The sequence below is a fragment of the Merops nubicus genome, unplaced genomic scaffold (genome assembly GCF_000691845.1).
Source record: "Merops nubicus isolate BGI_N331 unplaced genomic scaffold, ASM69184v1 scaffold1704, whole genome shotgun sequence".
NCBI lineage: Eukaryota > Metazoa > Chordata > Aves > Coraciiformes > Meropidae > Merops > Merops nubicus.
This window is the reverse complement of record NW_008602138.1, coordinates 12,722-27,873: the sequence shown is the minus strand read 5'-3', so window position 1 is coordinate 27,873 and position 15,152 is coordinate 12,722. Positions and strand designations below refer to the sequence as shown.

The 15,152-nt window shown below is 46.1% G+C and overlaps 1 protein-coding gene across 1 annotated transcript in view; it reads right to left on the bottom strand.

The window, feature by feature from the left end:
• The window catches only part of GDPD5 (glycerophosphodiester phosphodiesterase domain containing 5), a gene marked incomplete at its 5' end in the record, with an annotated part of 48,775 nt that overhangs the window by 32,286 nt on the left and 1,337 nt on the right, over positions 1 to 15,152 (bottom strand). The window contains 5 exons of the mRNA XM_008938227.1: positions 477 to 622; positions 3,881 to 3,974; positions 6,449 to 6,547; positions 9,548 to 9,607; positions 10,264 to 10,357. Of these exons, the coding sequence (XP_008936475.1) occupies positions 477 to 622; positions 3,881 to 3,974; positions 6,449 to 6,547; positions 9,548 to 9,607; positions 10,264 to 10,357 (493 nt within the window). The remainder of the gene's footprint in view (positions 1 to 476; positions 623 to 3,880; positions 3,975 to 6,448; positions 6,548 to 9,547; positions 9,608 to 10,263; positions 10,358 to 15,152) is intronic.

Genomic DNA, 15,152 nt, shown 5'->3' with positions numbered 1-15,152 from the left:
GCACCGTGCAGTCATGTAGGGTCAGCACTGCTTGCTTGTTTGTTTTTCCAGATTGCCACATACTCAAGGCATCTTGCTGTGAGCTGAGTTTAACCACTGCTGGCAAGGTCCTGCAAAGGGCACAAAGACTGAGCCTCAAGGTCTAAAAAAATCCATAAAAATCTCAAGTTTCTCCTGCTGCAGTTCAAGAGCCAAGCCTCGAGAGCAAAAACCAGCAGAACCAGTAGCCAGAAAAACGCAGTGGCACAAACTCCCTGATGAAGTCAAGGATTGTCCTTTTGTTTGTAAGGCATCTAGAACACCTGGGGCATGACTTCACTCTGGGTTCATACACTGTTTGACCAGCACAGTAGTTCTAGCCATATTTGTCATATATATTCTGTGGAGAGCAGCCTGAAGACCATCAGACCTGGTTCCATCCTTTCCACTGAGAGAAGAGTCAGACAACACAGTACTAATAAAGGGAGACTACTCACCATTGGTGCTCCTCGGTGACCTATAATGGCTGGCTTTGGTCCCAGAGCCTTCTTCTCCATTATGCAAGGGGACGAGATGGTGAGGGGGACGAGGTAAAGTGCAACTACAACTGCGAGGTATGCAGTGAACATCAGCATCTGAGAAGCTGAGATGGAAAGAGAAAGAGCTGGTGAAGATGTTGGTCCTGACCTCCTCACACCACGGAGGCAAAGTCAAGCCACCATCATCCTCCAGAGGAGACACTGGTCTACAGTCATTGCTCCTAGTACAACAGAACTCTGTGTTTAGGGAAAAACATACCTTACTTTAAAAATACCTCTCATCAGGGAAGGTTTTCACTTCATTTTGTATTGGTGAAGCAAAAAGTAAAGCCAATTGCTTAAAAGCCCAGCAATGTAGCCTAAACCAGTTGATTTCTGATTCTTTGGGTGGGACAGCACCAAATGCTGCCCTGTAGACAGCAGAAATAGCTCACCAGTTAAACATATCTACAAATAAGTCATGGCACCACGTTGGCACATTTCACATCACTTGGGTTTACCTTGGTGGCTCACCAACACTACCCATCTCAGTCAGGGTAACTCCACTTGAACTGCTTCTGCATTAGGATTTGTGCCAGCCAGAACTGCATTAATTTGCATAAGTCTCACAAAGTCCAAAGCATCTGGGAATCTTTCAAAGGTGCTGACAGTGCAACAGAAACACCCCTTGTTCCCAACACACGCATGTTGCTCATAAAGAACAACGGGAACCTTTGAACTCTGGAGCTATTTGGAGTCACTTGAAACCACAGATATTAATTATTAACAAAATAAAAAATGAAGTCTTATGTTTTATTTCTTTTTCAAACTCATTAAGGCTTTGGAACTCAAGGGAGAACCTCCAAAAAAACCCTTTAAAACAAATATTTGTCATGGACACAAGGTAGAGAAACTGAGGTGGTATTTTTAAGGGAAGGACAGAACAGTCTAACTCTGGTCCTGACCACAGCTGATCTGGTTTCACACATAAACAAGCTGCTTTTTGCTTCCAGCATCTAATAGCCTCATTCAAACACACTCCTACAAGCCAGAAAGTAACACTAGTCACTTTGCCAGCTATTTTTTCCTCCTCTCTGGGAGTGATGTCAATCCCCCACAAAGCACTCAAGGAGCTGAATGGCATCTTGCTAAGTGAGCTCACAACGTGTCTTGCACCAGAGAAATGATGCCCTGGAGTTGTGAGTTACCAGCATCAAAACTTCCAGATGGACACAGGATGTGACCCTGACTCAATTCTTGCTCACCCCAAGAACAAAACACACCAACCAGGCTTTGAAAAATCAGCCTAATAGTCAGTGAAGTCTGACATGGTACTGCACCTAGCTGAAAAAGGTGCCCCAACGTGAGTCACAGGCAACATTAAAATGGAGCTGAAGACCTTGCTCAGCCATGAATACATGGGAACTGAGACCACGCACAAGAAGTCCAAAATGAAATACAGGCATAAAACACAAGCAAAGTACACACTGATCAGTTTGAGGTTGGGTGGACTGTATGGAACAAGCTCTCCTGGTGACCACCCAAGCCAAGCAAGAAGGACAGAAATCTCCAGCTTTCTACAACATAACACCACCAACAACATTTACGTGTAAGTCTTCCTTTTCCATTCCTCCTGCTCTTAATGACCACTCCAGCCTACTTTGGGCTTCTGGAAGAGCACATTTCTCACATCACCATTTGCTAACCAGGGCTTCCAGGGCTGCTTGAAGTCTAATGTTTTCTCTCTGAACTCAGATGCAAGCTTTGAAAATAATAAAAAACCCTTTTAAAACATGGTAGCTATTCAAGAAACTTCTGTTCTCCAGGTTTGGAAAAAGTAGCATACAGGGAAGAACAGAAAAATAAAGATGCCTCAAAAATGACAAGAACAGATTGTTGCACCAATGACTGCAGCTGCACCAGTTACTTCAAAAATATTATTATTAGTGAGTGAAATCTCATTTTCCCATTAGGAGCAACTGTAGGTTCTCACAGAGATTTTGGTACTTATCTTCCATTTTTAACACCACCACATAAAACATCTGAACCAAAAGTCTGTAAACTCCTCCAGGTAAGATACCTTTCACAGGCAAAATAACCCTGGAATAACTAAGACCTAATGGTACAGAAGAGATGAATGTTTTTCCTTAAAAAAAAAAACTAACAAAGAAAACCCCAACCCAGCAGCAGAAAAAAAAGAAAGAATACAGCTCAATGGCTGATTAAAAACAAACATCAGAAAAGCCAGTTCATGGAAGTCAGCTGGAAGAGAAAAACTATGAGGAATTCAGAAGGAGCACATGCAAGCCCTGCTCTAGGCGTAACCACAAATCCTCCTCAACTGGCAGCCTAATTACATGCTAGGACATATTTAAGAAGAACCAGGTACAGCTTTATTGGCATATATATAAATTAAATCAGGGCAATTCTTTCTTTGAAAGGTCTCTCTGGATATCAAAATCCTTCCATCTTCAGACGCTGTTTCCTCATTCTTAACTCCCACTTCTTGGAAGCCTTTTGCAAGTGCTGCCAAATCCTTCCAGGGCTTGTATTTTGCTGCAGGTTAAATAGCAATTAAAGTAATTATTCTGGAGCTGGCATGAAAGTCTGAGAACATTGATGGGTGCCCTGAAGAAACACACTTCTGAGGGCACAGAAGGATCAAATAATTTCACAAGAAAATCTGGAGGAACAGTTAAGGCTTGGGAGAGCCCCTGGCAACAAGGTAGGAAAAGGAAGATCTTATTTCAATGGATGGGACCATCAACAAGAAGAGCTTGGTTCAGAGTGTCCTTCACTACTCTGCTCCCTTAGATGTTCAACCACATCCCAATATGCACTTAAGGAAGCACCCAACCATCAGGGGACCAGATCTTTACTGAGCCCTCTGGGTGCTACCACATGACAAGCAACAAGTCCATGAAGGCTTTCAAAAGCCAGATGCACCTAGAAATGCAGGTGAACAAGACCCAAGGAGATGCAGGAAAGGAGAAGTGCTTATAAGGTCCAGAGGAAGAACGTGGCATACTAGCTGTGGAGGGTGTGTTTATGTTTTCTAAAGCATGTTGACAGAAAGCTGGATGCTTTTATTCATTGCATCACGGAAAACAGCCCTTTCAACTCCAAGCCTGGGGTGCTTCCAACCACAAAGCAGCAGCCGTTGGATCTGCGTGCATCCCCAGATCAGATTCACCCACTCTAGCTTCAGCCAAATTGCTCTAGGAGAGCATCCACCTTCCCATCGTGGCTGAGCTGGAGGCTTCTGGGCCCAGGAAAGGAACAAGTGCTGCCTCCTGCCAACTGGCTCCCAATGGGAGGACCCAACACCCCAAGAGCCACCCACCAGCCCCTGATCACCACGCAAGGACAGAAGTGGTACTCACTGGCTTTCTCTGTTCGTGCAAACTGCCCTGCTATCAACCATGACAGGGCTGTGACTGCTGCAAGTGCTCCTATGTGCAAGAAAGGGGCTGTGGCCTGCAGGATACAAGAACAGCAGAGAAAAAAACTAATTACAAACACAACACTTGGGGAAAAGCTCACCCATTAACAGATATTAGGAAAAGGCCACCTCAGGCATCACAGAAATTCAGATAAGACTCTTGGTGCCACCATATTATAAATTTCTTGTAGTCTAGCTGAACACTGGTCAATGGCTCAATGTCCAGATGGAGTTCAGTGACAAATGGTAAAACTCAGGGGTCCACACTGAGACTTGTGCAGTTTAATATCTTCACCAACGACAGACAGTGGGATCGAGGGCACCTTCAGCAAGCTTGCAGATGACACCAAGCTGAGAGGTGCTGTTAACATGCCTGAGGGACCTGATGTCATCCAGAATGACCTGGGCAAACTCAAAAAGTGGGATCATGTGCACCTCCTGAGGTTCAACAAGGTGAAGTACAACATCCTGTACATAGGTCAGTGCAATCCTCAGTATTCATCCTGGTTGGGGGATAAAGGGCTGGAGAGCAGCCCTGGGGAGAAGGCTCTGGGGGGGCTGGGGGTGAGGAGCTGGCCAGGAGCCCCTGGCAGCCTGGGTTGCACCCCCAGCAGCATGGGCAGCAGGACAGGGAGGGGATCCTGCCCCTCTGCCCCGTTCTGGCGAGACCCCCCTGCAGTGCTGGGGCAGCTCTGGAGTCCTCAGCACAGCAGAGACAGGGACCTGCTGGAGCAGGGCCAGAGGAGCCCCAGCAATGACCTGAGGGGGGAACCCCTCTGCTGGGAGCCCAGCAGGAGAGAGTTGGGCTTGGGCAGCCTGCAGAGGAGAAGGCTCCAGCTGGGGAGACCTTCTGGGGGCCTGCCAGGGCTTCAAGGGTGTTTCTTATAAAGAAAGCTGGGGACATTCCTTTTAGCAGAGCCTGTGTCCACGTTTAGCCTGTATTAGGGGCTAGGATGTAGCAGTTGCTCCATCAACCATCTATCCTGATATCCCTCCACAGCCAAGAAGGGGCATCAGGAAGAGGAGACTCAAAGGATGAAATGAGAAAAGATGGAATGGAAGATCAAAACTAATACCAAGGCCAGTACAAAGTCGTCAAAGTCATCCTCAGCCCAGTGCATGTACAGTGGTCACAATAACTGGGAAAGTAGTCCTCAGGAGCAGGGTCAGGTGAAGCCTGAGCAGGAGCCCAAGCAGGAGGCCCTCCAACCTCAGTGAACATTTGCCTCTGTACTGAGCATGACGTTTGTGGGATGGGATCCTTCTGCCTAAAAAATATCTATCCTGTATATCTCTATAAAATATAGTCCACCTGTATACGGGATACACCTTGGGTTAGCTGCCCTGGCTGACTCCAGACTGCTCATGGTGTGCAGACGATGGCAGGCCTATGGTTCTATCCCAGTGAAACCAGGGCAGACTGTTGTGACAGGACAAGGGGGAATGGTTTTAAACTAAAATAGGGAGATTCAGAATGGAGAGGAAGAAGAAACTTTTTACAGTGAGGGTGGTGAGCCCCTGTCCCAGGCTGCCCCTGAGAGGTGGTCGCTGCCCCATCCCTGGAACCATTCCAGGGGAGGTTGGCCGGGGCTCTGAGCAACCTGCTCTAGTTGCAGATGTCCCTGCTCCCTGCAGGGGGGTTGGTCTAGATGACTTTGAAAGGTTCCTTCCAAGTCAACTAATTCTATGATTCTCTGAACACACTGGACCATGTATCACCATGAGAGAAAGTTTGAGATGGGTCCTCTGAGTCATGTTTCTGTTCTCCAATTGCCTGACCAAGTCTTTAAAAAACAAGAAGACAGAATAACTTCTGAGAAATGTTAGTCACTTGTGTGAATGCTATTTTTTCCCTGCTCTGTTTGCATACTCCCATATATACAGCAGTGATCACTGGTAAAACCTCTCAGTCCTTTCATGGCCAAAATATTTTTGAGGAAGAGGGAAAAAAAGGAGTAAAGAGCAAGCCTATCATGAACAGTTTCTAACTCTTTTCCTCTAATATTTACATAGCTCTAAGACATACCACAAGTCTTTCTTAAAACAGGACTAGTGCACAGAAGTTGTATTCTTTTTTAGCTAGGGATAAATTTATGTGCAGTGTAATAAGGAACCCAGAGTGCTCCTTCCATAGGAAAGGAATGAGCATGATGCTCCAGGCCTGGGCACCCATGTCCAGAGCATTGTTACCCAAACCAAGAGGAGGAAGTCACACACTCCCTCCAGCACCCCTGAGTCACTCTCAGCCTCAGTATTTTCCATCTCCAGTTCTGCAGCCAAGTCTTGGTTTGAGTTTAAAGGAAGGAGCCCAGAAGATGGAGTCAAAATTATTTAGTGACTTGATGACTCTATGGGAGACATGCTGCAAATTTGCTCATTCCAAGATTTCAATATTGGGAGAGATAACTAACAAGACATGGTTTTACACAGTATAAAGACACATAGCCCATGATGTGTGGCTGCACTGGCCCTTTCTCCACTCAGAGAGGCACCCTTACAGACAACTTACCTGTAGTGAAATAAATACCATCTCCCATTCGTCGTCCCAAAGCTGTGCTATTGATGACATGGTCACCACTGTAGTTATCAGGGTTGTCATCAGGCCAATCTGCAACAAATATGGAAGTATTTACATCCTGGAACCTGTCATTATATGGTGCCTCTTGTTATGAGTTTTGCAGAATGGAAAACGAAGAGAGAAAACTTTTGTATGTAATAAAAGGCCAAAAACAATTAGCCTAAGGACTCACACGGACAGAAGTTGGGCTTCTGTGCTGTCCCAGCATGACCTTCCCCTTCTTTTCCTCCACTGGAGATAGAACATGGAGCTAAACAGTCCCAGGAGAGCACATCTCATGGATGAACTCTCTTCACACGGTGGCCAATTGTATGAAAGATTAGGTGATTTGCTTGGCCAATGAACTGGATCAAAAACAGCTTAAATAGAAATTGGGTTCTGCCAGGCAACTTCAGGAGGTGACCTCAGACACTCCTGCCTCTACTGCTACAGCCTGTGATGCACCAGTGCTATGTGAGGTTGGTGGACTCTGTTCAACTTGACTGTCCAACACTTCTGTTCAGATATAAGCCTTGATTATGCCCAACAAACGCATGCTGCACTTCGGTAAAGGGTGGATGTGTGTGCAAGCAAGACTGTGCCACCCCATCACTAACCAATCATCTTGAGATGGTTCAAGTACAACTTTGTGCATAGACATGACTTCACCTGGGTCTGAAATGGCAACAACTGTGCAGTCAGCATCCAAGCCATGTTGACCACAGTGAGATGATGCAGCTAGAGAAGAGGCACTGGATGAGACAGTGGCTGAACTGAGATGGCAGGCCAAAAGCTAGTCCACCAGACACCTTTCCTCAGTCTCCCTCTCCCTCCACATGGAAGCACTCAAAAGTCTGAGCAAAATATTAAAAAATAAATCATCATCTCCATTTTGAAGGTAAAATGTTCAAACTGTCAAAAACTTCCATAGAAATAACTCCAGCTGTAAAGACCTAAAATCTGGGCTGTCTATTAAAAAAATATTCCAGCGTTCTCTGCCTCTGTCTGGTGTCTCAGTCACTGCTGTTCCACCCTCCTGCCACATTCCAAGGATGCTGCTGCTCTGTGCCTTGATCTCATGTCTTGTCTAGACCTGAAATTTGCATGGGACACTTGTGCAGAAAAGGCCAACTAATATGTAGTAATGAACTGCTCACCTAGGACATACAGGACATCTCTAGACTGATTTCAGATTTACTTAATGCATAGGGCAAACAAGTTTTTAAAAAAAAACAAAACAAAACAACACATTCCCAACATTTAGAGAAATCACTCTGGTGCATAAGAACAGGGTTTCTCTTTCTAGGTTACCGTGGTTCCCACCTGCTGTTCCTCTCCTAAACACCCAAAAGACAGACTGCCAAGAGCACAAGAGGTGTCCATAGGGCAGCAGGAGCTTACTCTGAGCCTCCAGCTTTTGGGGGAACACAAACAGAGCACATGGGGCTGCAGAAGGGGCCAAGAGATCCTGTTGGCCCAGTGTGAAGAGGTTTCTCAAGATATGAAGCTGCATTCAAAGGACTTGCTATCCCTAAGCAACCCATTTCTGCACACCCAAGGAAGAATGGGATTTGCCTGCCTATTTAAAAGCCATCCCCAAGCAACCCACAGTGGCAAGTCACACTATTTCAAGAGATTTCCTAAGTAAGGACTCTGAACTAAGGCAGTACAAAGTGATGTATGTGGACAATTGCATTTTGCCATGGAGCCTGGTGGGCACCAGTCCTTCTGCTCCCCCATCCTATGGTCAGAACTCTGGGCCACCTACCAGATTGTGACACAACCCAGACTGAATCTACTTTTCTTCCATTTCATATTCCCCAAAGCTGAACAGGAGGAAACTGGAAGGAATTGTGGGATTTGCACATAGGAGCCTTTCTGCTTTAATCTGTTATTTGATGGTATTTTAGCATGGCTGTAGAGAAGAATATTATCTTATTCCAGACTCTTATCTCAACCTCCTTAGAAAGCTAAGGGAAGTGTAAAGAATGGGAGACAGAGCAACAAATCTGAGTTGTGATGAAAGGTGAACTTTTTTGAAAGGAAGGAAGGAAGGGCGAGTTTTCTGTAGGCGAGAGCTAACTGATCTCCACCAACACATTCCTCTTCTCAACTTACTCATCCAAACCCACCAGCCACCTGGAGCATGTCTGAAAAATACCATTTCCCCCAATGAAGAAACATATGTTAGACTCCAGAATCAACACTTTCTTTTCCAGCAGCAGTCAGACAACCCCCACCCCCTCTTTTTGCATTGCATCACCTCTTTCTGAGGAAGCATTTCTTTAGTTTCTAGGGAAAAAAAAAAAAGAAAAGAAAAGAGAGAGACAGGGAGGTCTGTGCTCTCCCTCTCCTGCAGGGTTGGACATCTGTTCAGGCTCTGATTCTCCAAGACCTTGTTACATGCAGAACAACAAATTTCAGGAGGAGCTGTGTATGGACAGCCTAGGACTGGTCCATTAATTACCTATTAGCAGATTGCCAGTTACAACTGTATCCTGCCAAGACATTTTCTTTGGCATGGTCTCTCCGTGTAGTTTCCTCTGCCCAGATCTACATCATCTCCTACATTTCAGAGCAATTTTCCAAACTGCATTACATATAAGTCAGGACTCTCTTAGCTGCCAGCAAGTCACAGACTGTACATTGGACATCCCCAGTTTTAATACTACATCTTCTCCCAGGGCTTTTCCAGTTGGTCCCTCCAAGCACATCCTGAACAATTTCACATCTGCTCAGCCCCTCCTCCAGGGCTGGGTTTAGCACAGAAAGGAGCACCAGAGAGGTTCCCAGTGGAGCACTGAGCCAAGACTAATTACAGGCTGCTCTGATTTACACACAGGTTCTCAGTCTCTAGAATTGGGTCCTCTATCAGCACAGACCTCAAAGAATCTTACCAAAGTCTTTGTACCCAAGCTTTAAGTGCCCCTAGTGTGCAATTTGCTCAGGCCTCCAAGACGCGGACATGTGCACCACAAAAATCTAAACCTCATATTCTTCCCAAAAAAAGACCAGGTGACAGTGAGTGCCAAGCTGAAAAGAGTCATTTACCTTGTGAAGCCAGTGCAGGTTCATTTGCTGTCCCACAGCTATGTGACATAGTGCTAGTATCTGGGAGGAAGAAATCAAGAGTCAGACATCAGCACATCACAACCTTTTGGGTGTTTGAACATGTGTGACTACAGCACCATCCAAAAAAATAACCCAACAGGCCAGGGCAGGAAGCAGGGCTGGCATGAGGACAGAGCAGCAGTCATCACCTAGAGACAAACAGTTCCTCTCCAAAACCAAGGATGTGAAAGGAAAGACTTTGACCTCCAGGAAGCAGGGTTTTGAGAGTTGGGTCCGTGGGTGCACAGCTCCCAGCATGAAGCAGTGTTTACATGGGACCAGGTACCAGCATACTACCTGAATGGACATCACCTTGAAGGTCCCAGCAGCCTAGGGTGAGGGGAAATACCCTGCACTTGTGCCTGGCAGGCACACCAAAGTGTAAACTGGGCCATACTAAGGGGAACAAGAGCTGTATTTCTCCTCAGGCCAACCACACCACCAGTATCAGGGTCTTTGTCTTTGCTCTTGATCATCTGAGGTCAAAGACCCTGCCTTTTTCACATCTCATTTATTTCAGGCAACTTAAGAGAGAAAAGGAGAGAGAAATCACTTCTGGAAGAAAAATCGCACAAATCGTAGGTGGATGGAGAAGTTCATGCCCTTCCTAAAACAAACACACAAACCCCTAGGAAATGACATATTATTCTACTCACCAGTAACACTGTAATGTACGTGAAGCCAGCAGCAGTTGTTACGAGTATTGGAATGGACCAGTCACTCCAATATCCCATTCGGTTATATAAAAACCTGGAAGATAAGAGTGGAGTACAGATTAAGAAGAGATTCAACACCAAAGCAACTTCACTAGGATTAGAAAAAACTTTAGAAAATGGGTCTCTCTCTTCTCTCTGCACTGATGAGAGATAGGCAGCAAAAGGCACAAGTCAGTATCAAACAAAAGCCAATGTTTGTGCTTTGATCCCTCATGGGAAATCAACTCTGCAGAGAGGAATTGTTGAACACAGCAACAATGTTAAGTTAGAAAAAAGAAAATCATACAGGACCAGGGTTTGAGTTTCTCCACAAAAATATTCCCTACAAACAAGGGAAAAAGCATTCCCATGTGAGGTGGTGTTTACCCAAATAATAGATCCAACACTGTCCCATGTGCTCACAAATTCATAAATACAATACAGAGAATATCAAGGACAGGGGAGGAAAATTAATGTTGCTGTTCATAGCTCTGCTAGACCATAGAATCACAGAATGCTGCTTTGGGTTGGAAGGGACCTTAAAGATCATCTAGTTCCAACACTCCCACCACCCCCCCACCACGGGCAAGGGCATCTTCAACTAAACTGGGTTGCTCAAAAACCCATCCAACCTGACGTTGAACACTTCCAGGGATGAGGTATCCAACAGCTTCCCTGGGCAGCCTGTGCCAGTGTCTCACCACCTTACAGAGAAGAATTTCTTCCTTATATCTAAGGATATATCCTATAAACTCAAGGTGCAAACTCTTTGTGGAGGGACAAGATGATGGAAGAAATTTGGTCTCTTGTACTTATTGGAGATGGTGTCTCTTATTCCAATGGGCCGTAAAGAAGGTCCAAACCTGCAAGATTGGAGACTGTCAGGAATTTGGCACAGGACTTCCCAAAATGAGGCTTGCTAGAGGAACTGCATCCTTTTGACCTTCTCATCTTCAACTGACTGAAGGGAAGCTCTGCTCAGGATGAAGGTTGCCTGTGGGATTTTTTGGGTCTGTGGGTTCTCTTCTCCTGGTCCTTCCATTTACCTTAAAGCTCTAACAAAGAGATGGACTATTAAATGGCTCTGTGATCCAACCCTGGCAAGAGGCAGCAGCAATGTCCTGAGGCACTGGATGATCAGAGCAGGGACTGAAGCAGGATTAGAGCAGTACTGACGTACAGACCTACAGGTAACACCTTCAAAGCATGTACCTCCAGAACAGCTTCTTTAGATCTTCTCAGCAACCACTTCACAGTGAATTCCTCAGTTTCCCTGCACACATGCAGAAAGTTGCCACTTTGTCAAGGCTTAGCAGCACAAAAGAACAAAGGGGAGATTTGTTTTAGATGTGAGGAAGAAGCTCTTCACTGTGAGAGTGGTGAGGCATTGGAACAGGTTGGCCAGAGAGACTGTGGATGCTCCATCCCTGGAAGTGTTCAAAGCCAGGTTGGATGGGGCTCTGAGCAACTTGGTCTAGTGGGAGGTGTCCCTACCCATGGCATGGAGGTTGGAAGTTGATTATCTTTGAGGTCCTTCCAATCCAACCCATTCTATGAAGCTGGTTATGGGGTAGATGATATAGAAGAACTGCTCCCACATGCCCAGAAGAAACACGAGTCCTAGAGCCACATCTAGCTGCTGTGATCTCCTGTGCTTCTCTGAACACAGGGACCACATGAAGCTCATCCTGACCTGCAAATTTCAGAACTGTTTTTCCTGCTGAAGAGGGACAACCAGGTTCAGGACATACCAGAGCAGAGGCTCCAGAGGCTGAGTTGATACAGACCTCACTGTATTAAAGGATCCCATAAACCAACAGATATTGAGTTTCTTCAGCATCTGACAATGTGGGACTTGGGTTGAATGGTCCCACTAGCCTTCCTCAGCCCTACTCATCAGCTCAATAAACTGACGAAGACAAGCACCCAGGGGTTTTGTTGCTTCTTTTGGTTACAGACATAAATGCTTCATACAGGCAGGTCAAAGACAACCTCCTCCCCACCACTCAAATCCAGCATCATTCATCAGCCACAAACTCTGCTCTGGCAACTGCTCCATCTGTTCTGTCCAGAATTAAAGCTCCCACACAGGATCTAGTGAGCAAATCCTTGGGCTCAATAAACATGACCCATATGTCCAGGTTCTGTTTAGGGATTCAAAGAGCCATAACAAAAGGGAATTGGAGGGATTTGGACATTCCCTTAGTAAAAAAGAGGGAAGAAAGAGAAGAGGGCTCCTCTGAAGAAATTGCTCATGCCACCACCAGGAGTTTCTTTAGCTCAGCTTAAGTACATTTAAGTTTTTGCTCTGATGTCTCTTCAAGTGGCCCTTGATAGCGTCAGGTCTTCACTTGATGTGCAAATGACCATTTAAAAATGCTGTTTCCATGGTAGTTATGAACCAGATGAGCCTTCTCCAGCACTAAGGAAGAAAACATTGCCTACACAGACTTGCATTTATAGTCCTGCTCCAGAGGGAACACAGCCAGGTTCACAAACGACAGCATCTCCCACACCCTTCATTAACCAACATGAAGATTTCTGTTGCAGCCTACAACGTGCACGCTGGAGATCTGAAGTATAATGCAATTAAGCATAGACACCAAAATGGAAATGCCCAAAGCAATAAACTTTAAAAAATATCTACTTATATTTAAGAGGCACAAAGCCCTTTCCCTGGCAAGGGGCTCATTGGCTACTCAGCCTTGCAGAAAAAGGCTTAAACCCCACAGCAAGGCATGCTGGGTTATAATTTTGCCTTGAATTTCTAAAGCCCATTTCAATGCCAGAATAAACCCTTAAGTCTTTATGAGTTCAAAGGACAGATCCCAACCTTTAGGCAGGTAAACCCTAATACTGCCACAATTTAATTAAGTTTAATTAAATCAGTTTGGTTTTACATAGATAGGGGCACCCACAGCTGGAGTCCAAACATGCTGGTGGATGACAGGCAGGGTTGGCCATGCACTTCTGTAGATTTCTCCTACCTCTTAAGTCACCTCTGGCAGCTGTTCAGCAGCATTTAGCAAAGTTCTGCACATTTGGGTTAAGAAATGAAGAACAGGCTAATAAATTCACGTTCTAATAAATTCAGGTACTACTTTAGCCACAAGAACACAGAAGAGAAGGATTGCTCTACCTTAGCATGCTAATAACCCTGCTGAAAAGGACCTGGGGTTATTCAGGAGATGAGGTTGAATGAGCCAACATTCAACCTCCACCATGAATAAGTCAAACTACTGGGAGGCATTAAGAGAAGTGCCACCAGCAGAGTAAGGGAACTTGCTCTCCCTTCTGCTCAGCACTGATGAGGTGGCACTGGCACCAGAATGTCCTGGTTTGGGCCTCCCAGTTCAAGGAGAATGTATAGGGAGTCTAATGCAGAACTACCAAACCAAGGTTGTGAGGGACCTGGGGAAGACAGCTCAGTAGGAAAGGCTGAGGAATCTGGATTTGCCTGGTCTCACAGAGAAGAGGCTATGAGATGATTTCATTGCTACCTATGCTGTCTGACAGACAGTTATGAAGATGATGAAATCCAATGGTTCTTAGAGGTTTGGGTTGGAAAAATCTTCTCCTCAGAGGGTGATGCAGTACTGAAACAAGTCCCAGAGAAAGGGGAAGTCTTCATTCTTGGGGTTTCAAGACTGTAGCCAACCTGGTCTACTGCCGGCAATAAGTCCTTCTTTGAGGGGTTGGTTGAAGAGATGCCTCCAAGTCCTTCCTCACCTGCTATAGTGGGACAGGTCAAAGAAGTTCAGTGTAGCTGCCTGCACATTACATGAGGAAGGAGAGCTCACAAGGATGAGCTCCAGACGGCAGGAACTAGCTCAGCAGCTCATCACACTAATGTGACACCAATCCTTTATCCCAGTTTGTCCAGGGAGTCCCTGCCAGTATCTGAGTGTGCTAGGTCCTGCAGAGATGGTATTTGCCCCAGAGAGCCCTTCCTCTAGTCAGAGAGATCATGGCTTGCAAATAAACCAGTGGAGCAGAGAGCAAACACAACAGGAACAACTACCAAAGAAATCTTGTCCACAAATACGGCCCCAAAGTGATAGCCACTGAGGAACACAAAAGATGGGGCTTCTAAGAGCCAGGACCCCATTTTAGCTCATCAGCAACAGGCACATAGCCCTGCTTGGTCCAAAATGATGCTGTCACCTGCTTTACACCCCATCTGGATGAAAACTGTTCTAATGGGGCCCACACCTCAGTACTGGGAGGGAGGGGTCCAGGCTTAGCCCAAATGGACCCAGGGGAAATTGCTTCCTCTCTGCCTGGAACCTCCACGGCTGTAATGAAAACCTCGCCCCATGTTGTCAGCCTCCCTCCCAGCCTCCCTGCAGCTTTTCAGGCTGTTTGTCAGAAACCCTGCTGTTCTCCTCAACCTCTGGTGCCAGTGTGTGGAGCAGGGATCTAATTGGGGTTACATAGAATCATAGACTGTCTGGGCTGGATGGGACCTCCAAAGGTCATCTAGTCCAACACCCCCACCACAGGCAGGGACATCTCCAACTAGGTCAAGCAACTCAGAGCCTCATCCAGCCTGATCTTGAATGTCCCCAGGGATGGGGCCTCCACCACCTCTCTGGGCAACCTATTCCAGTGGGCTATCACCCTCATATTGAAGAACTTTTACCTGACGCCTAACCTAAATCTGCCTTTTTCTAGGTTGAAGCCATCACCCCTTGTCCTGACACAACAGGCCCTGCTCAAAAGTCCCTCCCCAGCTGTCTGATAGGACCCTTTAAGCTCTGGCAGGCCCCCAGAAGGTCTCCCCAGATGGAGCCTTCTCCTCTGCAGGCTGCCCCAGCCCAAACCTCTCCTGCCGGGCTCCCAGCAGCGGG